Source organism: Sinocyclocheilus rhinocerous, unplaced genomic scaffold (assembly GCF_001515625.1).
Source record: "Sinocyclocheilus rhinocerous isolate Xijiao unplaced genomic scaffold, SAMN03320098_v1.1 scaffold1043, whole genome shotgun sequence".
Classification (NCBI taxonomy): domain Eukaryota; kingdom Metazoa; phylum Chordata; class Actinopteri; order Cypriniformes; family Cyprinidae; genus Sinocyclocheilus; species Sinocyclocheilus rhinocerous.
Genome location: NW_015642610.1, coordinates 593,835 through 603,529, shown reverse-complemented (window position 1 = coordinate 603,529; position 9,695 = coordinate 593,835). Strand labels below are relative to the sequence as shown.

General features: G+C 38.8%; 1 protein-coding gene across 1 annotated transcript in view; it reads right to left on the bottom strand.

Moving 5' to 3' along the window:
• Positions 1-5,226: 5,226 nt before the first annotated feature.
• Positions 5,227-9,695, bottom strand: part of LOC107756290 (nuclear receptor subfamily 2 group F member 1-A) — a 5,393-nt gene continuing 924 nt past the window's right edge. Inside the window, exons 2-3 of the mRNA XM_016573315.1 lie at positions 8,475-8,999; positions 5,227-6,251 (exon numbers count right to left, since the gene is read on the bottom strand). Coding sequence (XP_016428801.1) covers positions 5,977-6,251; positions 8,475-8,999 — 800 coding nt within the window. The 3' untranslated portion in view covers positions 5,227-5,976. The remainder of the gene's footprint in view (positions 6,252-8,474; positions 9,000-9,695) is intronic.

The following is a 9,695-nucleotide window of genomic DNA, read 5'->3' as shown; positions in this document are numbered from 1 at the left end:
ATATATATATATATATATATATATATATATATATATATATATATATCGAATACAGGTGACGCTGTTTGCATATGAAAAGTGGGTCATTGTTAATTTGGTCCCAGTACAAAGCGCAACTGCAACAAAATGCTGTAAAATTGGCAGTGTCGCTGGCTGCGGTAGCACAGGCGCAAACCATCTGTTGTGTATTATAAAAACGAGAAGTAAATATTGCTGAAAAGTCAGGACGTTATCAGGTATGTAGCAACGGCATTTCTTTACTGCCCAAGTGGTAGGGATCAGAAAATGTGCTAGTGTATGTCTATGGAAACATATTTGCATCACTGAATAAATGCACTAATTACATCCGCTTTGTCTTGAAGGTCTCACGATAATCTGACGTCAGCATGCTTACTTGAAGGGAAACTGAATGAAGAAAGCTGTCCGCTTTCTAGCTATGAATCTCGGTAACAAGTAGGCTTTTAATTTCTTCCAGACAGAGTATCGAGGATTGTAATAGACTATTGATAACTCTTAAAATCAACAAATTCACGATTATCTCCGGAAATCTAAGTTTTAGTTTAATTACTGCCGAGTATCGTAATCACTCGGCGTCATTTCTCTTATTAAAAATAAGACAGAAAGTGTATTTTATATTTCGCAGTTAAAATTGTCTGTCGCTTCGCCTCGGTTACCTCCTTTTACATTTTCCTTTCAAAGCAAATTTTCCGTTCCCCAAAGCTCCCTTTTCCAGCAATGATTTATTTCTTCAGCACACAGACAAACACGGAAAACTGGCAGTCTCGAGTTTAAATGCCACGTGTTGATTGATTTGTTGTTAATGACAGTCGGAGTCATACATACACGCACGTCGAGACATCCTCTCGTCTCTTGCTTTCCCACAGAGCTCTCTCCCTCCTCCTCCTCCACGCTCTCTCTAGCTCTACTGAGCTATTCTACCACGACGCGCGTGCACGCACACACTTCCACGGCCGCGCGCAATCGGGAGCCCTGACTAACACACGCGCGCGCGTTTAAGGGGGACGAAATGAAAACAAATGTTCTTACTTTTGTTTTTTGGAGGACATCTGCCAAATACTTCAAAATCTTGCTGTCGCTGACTCCACTCTTCGTCATGACGTGCTGATAAAGTCGCTCTTCGGTGACTTGTCCTTTAATTTATGCTTTTCTGGAGTCTGTCCCCTGTACCCAAATGCTTTGAGTGAACTGAAGTGCAGATTGAGACATATTGAGCCCCCTTTAAGGGGGATCATTTCATGTGGGAGGTTGGACGCAAAGTTTGGACCCGTGACTAGCATTCCGGAGAGACATGCATATTTTAAAACAACAAAGAAAGATAAAGACGGGACGATGGGTGGGAGTGAGAAAAAAAAAACCTTTGGAGAAAACTCTGACTAAATGATAAAAAGCTGTCATTGTTGGACAAGATTTCAGTGCGGTTTCAGTTGTGGGTTTCCTTGCAACAATTCCCTTGTGGGAAAGCTCCATGTCTTAAGAAACTGTAAATAGTTATATTTACATGCGTTTCCTTAGAAACAATTGGCTATAAATTTGTTGCCACACTTTAAGAAGAAAAATCAGCTGCTTCGTGTAAAAAAAGAAAGTTGTTTGCATAACTATGACGCTATTTTTTTCGCAAAAAATCTCCCATCTAAAAACTTAATTTTATTTACAAATGTTATTCACACTCAGAAATCAAATTAGGAAATGTAATTGTGTTTTCACAAATTATCTGCATTTATAATTATATAATAATAATACAAACGATGTAGTTTTATTTGTCGTACTTTTGTTGAATTTCCATATCCCCTTTGCTTGTCAGTGACAATAAGCCTAATGAACTTTATTATGCAATGCAAAGTATGCAGAGCAGGAGATGTATGGCGTTGAGCTAGATATCTCTTTTACTTGTCAGTGGTCGGTCATGGGTATGGAATGCTAATAAGAGACCCCCCTCTTTTTCTCTGTCCCTGTGCCGTCTCATTCCCTTTCTCTCTGCACGCAGAAGGGATCGATAGCTGACCCGATGGTTTGGCCAAAGCTTTATTTATCTGGCGAGGCAATGATATTATCAGCCTTGAACGTTATATACAGCAAACGTCTACCTAAATCAACACAAAGGGATCGCTTACACAGCGATCTGTGCTTTCTCGCCTCCACATCGCAACAGGCCCGACCACACACACACTCTCGAAGTGGAACACACATACGACACAACTCTACGGTTCAACGAAGTCACGCACGCACACACATGCAAGCACAGGCGTCGCCTTATGTTACGTTCACAACTGGGGATATTTTATATCCTGTTGTGTTGGATTTGATCCACGGCTTAAGCTTGCTGGGAGCTCTGTGGACGTAGAATTATGCAGTGATCATTGAGAATGTTAACAGAAATGTATCGTTATAGCCTGCATATGGCATCTGTGGCATAATGTAAAGAAGCAATTTGTGTAATTAAAGTGCAAAGATTTTCAAACAATGTTTTTTTTTTAAACATTAGCTTCCCCCACATCACCTTCCACTTGAATTTAACACTATACGTTATCAGTAAGTTTCATATAATGTGTGTTGCTGAATAGAAGGATGACTGCATGTAAAGATTAGATAGATAGATAGATAGATAGATAGATGATAGATAGATAGATAGATAGATAGATAGATGATAGATAGATAGATAGATAATAGATAGATAGATAGATAGATAGATAGATAGATACAAATAGTCACGTTTAAATAAATACAACTATATCAAGTCCCATTCACATGAAGGTTAATAAATGAAAAGAAACAACACAAATTTAGCTTACTTTGAATATACCAGTGTGATGACCACAGGCCCAGATCGAAATAACTTATAATGTCTAGTGATTTTTTAGGTCTCTGTTCTTCCCCTCCACACAGATATCATCAAAAACCATAAATTATGTCCGAATATCCTAAATGTGTCAGATAAACACTCAAGCGTGACTAAGCTAACAACAGTTACATTCCAAGTCCGCAGTGACTATTTATTTTCTGTAGGGAAACTGTATGTGTCTCCGTACTTTGGCAGTCCTTTTCATGAGGTAAAACTGCCACGCTAACCTCCTAACCCACTTTAGATCTAAGTGAAGAAATCGTCTGAAAACACTGACTGACAATCATGAGATCATGCGCATTTAAAATGTTCGCAGTATAAAACAAATAACGAAGGCTAAATTCAAATATCGTGCATTAGTATGCAACATATGTTGACATGCATCTCAAACAGAGACTACAGTAGAATAGCCATTTTCTTGTTGCATATGATTCATGTTCTTTTATGGATAAATTTTGCTTTGTTAATTAGAAACACATGGCACGAATTCAGTCCTTAGCAACTATTGCTTTATATAGCCTCAAGTCCAACAAATGTAAATCTCAAAAGAATGTGTTCCTCTTATTCTGATATTCCCCGTGAAATAGAGGGGGAAATCTTCAGGGATTTTGATCTCATTACTGCAGAACATGAAAGTGTTTTAAGTTTCAGCTCAATGCGATGGTCAACACTTTATTCGAAGCATTATATAAGAAAACAAGGGCACACTTGCCTTTGTTGTCATATTTGGGTAATTTCAGGCCTACTGACTTTGATTTAAAAATCGACAGCACATTGACCATATCGCCACACATAGGACCATATCCTATTGTGAAAATGCCTGGTTTCTAGCAACAAAGTCTCTCTACTTGTCCTCCATAAAATCAGCAAAATTCCCTTGTGCATTGCAAGATTCATAGAATTAGCGCCATTCTATGAATCTTCCCCATCGAACATATATATTTCGAATAACAATACAACAGAGTATTTTGTCTAGCCTAAGTGACTTCTTGCAAGTCCTTTTGAATCCATCTCACATGCTGAACCTCAAATCGCTTTTAAGGGCGCTATAAGCGATTAGATTATTTAAATGAAACATGTCAACGCCAGTATTACCTGGAAGGTTCATTGAAAAACAGTCTGAATCACGAATAATTAGGGCATGGCCAAACCCGCACTTTATTTTTGTGATTATGTCATGCTCTTTTTATGGGAGACAACGTGTAACGAACTTGCTTGAATACAAAGTGCAGCGCTCGGTAAAAATTTCAGTGGCATTGGGGTCAGCGAAAGTTCTTGTCACAGTACTTACAAAAACAGCCTCCTTCCCACAGTAAACATCACACGTGAAAGGTATTTACGTGCATATGAAGGACAATCGCGCACGTCTGTGCATCAAGTGATTTCCTTTCGTGGTTCTAACCAATCACACGAGGCTGCACATGAATTTCTCTCTATCTCGGTACAATACATCACATTTAGTGCTCCTATCGACCGGTTTACATGCGGAATTATACATATCTTAGATTGATCACACATATAACTGCTGCTGCGTTCCTTGTGAAAACATATGTCCTAAAACAGATCCGTTCGCGATCACCTCAAAGTAATAGTAGGCTAGTCTGCGAGTTTAGATGTAATTGTTTCCCCTCCACTTCGTTTTTTTTTTTTAAAAACTGCAGTGATTTAAGAAGAAACCCTCATTGTCTTATTAGAGGGACGGTATTTCTTTATATCTTCTCTTTGACTATGAGCAAGCCAGTTCAGCCTGGGAAAAATATTAAACATTAATGCGCTGAAACAGGAAAAGATCTTTGAACCAGTCGGTAGCAACGTCACAGAAATCTTATTCTGAGCACGACGCGGAGACTCCAGATAATACATAAAACTCACGTGCTCACCAAAATGCACACAGAATAAATATGCCACTAAAAGTAATCAAATGCTTGCATTTATAACATCTGTGGTATTCTACTTATAGAGGTTTTGCAGTATTTCGAAACAATTCTTGACGGGCTTGAAATTTTATGTCAACATACAGGTCAGCGTAACAAAAATGAAACAAAGCTATGGGTTTTAGTTGGCCTTCCTTAGCAAACAGAAATATGCATCATGTAAAAGCACATCCCAAATAGGAACAGCTCCTATTGGAACAGCTCATTAACTGCATCAAAAACATTGAATTTGCTGAGAGCGAGACAGTGTTGCCTATTTCCTTTTTAATAGTATAGTCACCATCACACAACTTCACGCGACCCTTCTGCACAGGCATATCATGGATTGAGCAAAAATGAAAGGCAACATACAATAATAAAAAAAAAGAAATAGCGAAAATATCAAGACAAAACAAACAAAATGTATTTGAAAATGATATATTAAAAGTGCTTTTGATTTTCATGTCTTTTATCTCTGACTGATGATTGACTCACACACTCGCACACACACGACCAAGAAAAAAGTTTCACCGGTGTCCTCTCCTTAAAATGTCCATGAGGTCAGATTTGCCGAAGTTGCATGTCCATAGCATCAAGTGAGGGAAGGTTCAACCATCAGTGAAATTGTCATTGCGATTAGACTGCATCTTATTTGTCTAATGTTTTTCTTTATTTCTTTAAATTCTCACTTCAATTTTAATTCTCGGAGAACATATCTTCAACAACATATATCGCACTCATTATAAGAAGCAAAAGGTTATATCAAAAATCATTAGTATAGAATCACAGAAAAAAAAATGGTTTAGAACCAGAAAAAATACAAAACAGATACATAGACACAGGACATTTCTTATAATTGCTTGGAAATTTCTTTCCCGCTAAGTCTTGCTCATTTACTGCGCATATGATGTTCTTCATTTTATTTGTACGTATTTTGTTCTTTACAAAAAAAGAAAAGAAAAATTAAAATAAAGACTAGTATTTTACAAAATGGAGAGTGTTCTTGATGACGGCGATGGATTTACATGGGAGTACGTCCAGTTCTTTAATCTTTGTACATTACACATTCCATCTCGGTCCCAGAAGACAAAAAAGAGTGTCTTCCTAAAGTGGTCAGAAATGAAGTCCTATATATATAGTCTTCATGAAAGGGCTTGCAGAAATTTGGTCCTTCAGTCTTTTTGTTTCACTCGCTCATTCGGATCATTGAATGGACATGTAGGGCCAGTTGAAGCTGCTCCCGGATAATAACATATCCCTGATGAGGGTTTCAATGGGAGTTTTACCTACCAAGCGAACGAAGAACAGCTGTTCAATTACAGCCGAAGAGACAGTGCGGAGAGAAGGCAGTCGCAGTAAAAGCTTGCCAAAGCGACTGGGCTGGTTCGGGTACTGGCTCCTCACGTACTCCTCCAGGGCGCACTGAGACTTCTCCTGCAGGCTCTCGATGTGTGCAGCATCTGACAGGCCGCAAGCGTCTGAGTAGACAAAACACAGCACAGAAAAGAGGCCCAGGTTATCATTCAGCATCAGCATTACGTGTTGTTGACAAAGTGAGATGAACAAACACGATCCCAACATCATGCATCACGCAGCGTACGAGGCTGCTTGTAATATAAATAAACAATACGTCTGTGCAATCCCTCAAGAGTAGCAGAACGTACTCCCTGCGTTGTAAGAGGACATACCGCATGCACGCTCACAAATCAGACTAAACAAAGAGGACGCTGGGACAAGGGTGCATACTGTAGTAAGCTCGACTGAAGAGGATGGAGAAGGCGCTCATGCCTTGTGCGCCTTTAATATAGTCACATATAGAATATCCAGCTACACATTTGACAGAGAATTGGGCATGGTAATAACCAAATGATGACCTAATTGCTCTCCAGATGCTACCGAGTCATTTCTCGCCCGATTCTCTGTACCAGCAGTTGCTTCTGCTGTGAGTCTGAATGAGGAGGAGGCAAGGCCGCTGGAAGCAATCACATGTATTACTGATACGTAGGCCAATACGTATTCTGTCAGTATTCTAATATGGCGGCTGTGTTGAACATATATTCAAAATAACAGTTTACGTTTTCGTCGGTTTAAGTCTTAAAGTGTAAGGGCGTGGTGTGCAGCATGCCTCGGAGACACATCTTAATTGCACTGGACTAGAACACACTGAGATCAAATACAATAACCTAAAACCAAGCGGCGCATTATTAATTATTAATCCATCACGTGAAACATATAGACCATAGGTCCAAAACTTTATGCAGCACTTCGGCCTGGCAACAAATCAGAATATTTAGGCTAGTTATTATTGAAACATACTGCTTTCACGTCTTACGGATTAGGAAATCCTTTTATCGAGTTGTTCTGACTCGCTACCCAGTCCAGACCCAAAATATCGGAGTGCTTTGTAAGCAATTCATTGTTAAGAATGGCAAGGAAGGTAACGTGTGAGACTGACGTCACTGAGAAACAAATATGCTACGACTTTACATTTCGGTGGGATAGATTAGAGGTTCAAAACATTAAAAATAAGATTTGGCATGCCATACACATTCAACAGTAGCCTAACGCATATTTCTGAAAACTAAGGCAATACACAAAGTGTCCAAGCGACCGTGGCCTACTTTAACTCGAACGCCTCTTCTAATTTCACCTTAAGGCAAACAAGACTACAAATTTATTGGCTACACTACACAACATTACCAGTAAGCTATGCTTGTATTGTTTCACAGCCGTTTTTTAATTGCAAAGAATTATATATACAAAACGTAGGTATATAATTCCAACTGCTAAAATAAATAATGCTAATACTAATAATATAATAAACTTAATTTAAATAATAGCCTACGAAGATCAAATCATAACTAAGACATAAAATACATAAGTAGTGTAATAGGTTACTATTAAAAACAACAGTCCGCTTAAACCTTATTAACAACATTATATTTTTAATCGTCTGTTGACGAAAGAAATACTACTATATTATAAACATCAATTACAATGCTATAGAGGTATGAGGGTAATTTGGTGTCGATCAATGTTTTGTTAAAATTGTTACAGCATAGCTCATTTTTAACTATTTGGCAAATTAACCCGTCAATAAATAGACAGACACCAGTCTAATGGGTATATCTGCGCATTGATATAAAATATCATTTAAAAATATAATCCAAGCTTAAAATCAATTATTAATAATAAAGGCCTTGGTAGTCACCTTTTCTCAACAGAGAGGGCCCCAGATGTATATTTGTGTATGCACACTGTGGCCTCATGTACAACTGTGAACCAAAGTGGTTGAGCAGATTTAGGAAAGATATTCTGAACAAGATGTGCACTTGATTGTACAAATATTGGCCTAAATATTTTACAAACACATAGAATTAATGTGAAATCCATATTCAAGCTGATATTTTGAATTTTATGTATATCTGTCAACCTTCACAAATATAAAACTTTAAAAATATCATCCGTGTTGACCACAATAGTATGTGACATTTTGCATTACATTAAATACGAAAGATTTGTGAATGGCTTTGAATCGATCACATTTGAATTACCACTTCATAACTTGTGCGCTTAAGAGATTTTACAGTACAAAGTCAGCTCGAGACCCGCTAGTGAGCTATAGCGTCAATGCCGAAGCTTATCCACCCCGTATGCATTGCCTCTTATGTCTGTGAGTAGGCCTCGTCTCACACACTCACCTGACGTGAAGAGCACTATTGCCTTAATGCAGCTGTATTCTGCAGAATCGACGTGAAGTGCTTTGAGCTTCTCGACCTGCTCCTGGAAGATACGAATGTGATCCATGAAGGCCACGACGCGGTCCGCCGACATAGGCGAGGCGTGCAGGCCGGCGGCGGCGAGCAGTGGGGCCACATGTAGGGGCATGGAGCATTGAGCCGCGTTTAGCACAAATAACTCGCTCCATGTCAGTCTGAGCAGGGACACCTGGTCGGTGATCTGCAGATCGGGAAAGAAAGGAATGTTCCTCGCCCATTCCACAGCACTGAAGAGCAGGCGAGCTGCAAGCTCACAGATGTTCTCGATCCCCATAATATTATTGGGCTGCATGCACTGGCTGCCATAGCGAGAAGTAGGATAAGGCTCGGCCCGAAGTAGTAACGAGATGTATCCGGAGAGATAGCAATGACCGTTCAGAGGATCCCCGTTCGTTAGCGCGTACTGGCCCGGGTTCGGTTGGGTTGGAGGCATTCTTCCTCGCTGAACCGCTGACAAAAAGAAAGAAAGGGAGAGGAAATGTACATCCAGAACTGAGAAACATAACTGACGTGGAAGCCTTAGGCCACTTCGAGTGCATGGGTACTCTAGACTGCTGTTTAACATCTACGACAATACAACTAAATAACAAACTGTTTACGGCATTACGTTTTGAAGAGAAATAATTTCACATGGTCCTTTAGGCCCTACAACCTCACCGGATATTGGGTGTTAATATTTACCTTTGTTTATGGACTTCAACAGCTAGTATGAAGACATACAAACACTCTCTATAGCTCTTTCTCTCTCGGCCTCTTTTTTTTGTCTTCACACACGCACATACACAAGTACGTATTACGATTCATATTTTTAATGTTTTTTTGTTGGATGTGCATGTAGTAAACATTATAGAGGACGAGGACCGGGCTTACATATCGACTATTTAGTAGAACTAGTTCAAGCCACCAGCTTCTTTCTTATTACAAATGATACACTCTAATATGATACTATTTTGCCATAAAATGCTTGTAATATATATATATATATATATATGCATAGATTTGTGCACTAGTAATACGTTTACAGTTAATTTAACGATTAGGATAGTAACTCAGATAAAAATGTTATCCACAATCGAGAAAGAAGACTTTGTTTTTAATTATTGATTTCAAACAAAAATGCATATATATATATATATATATATA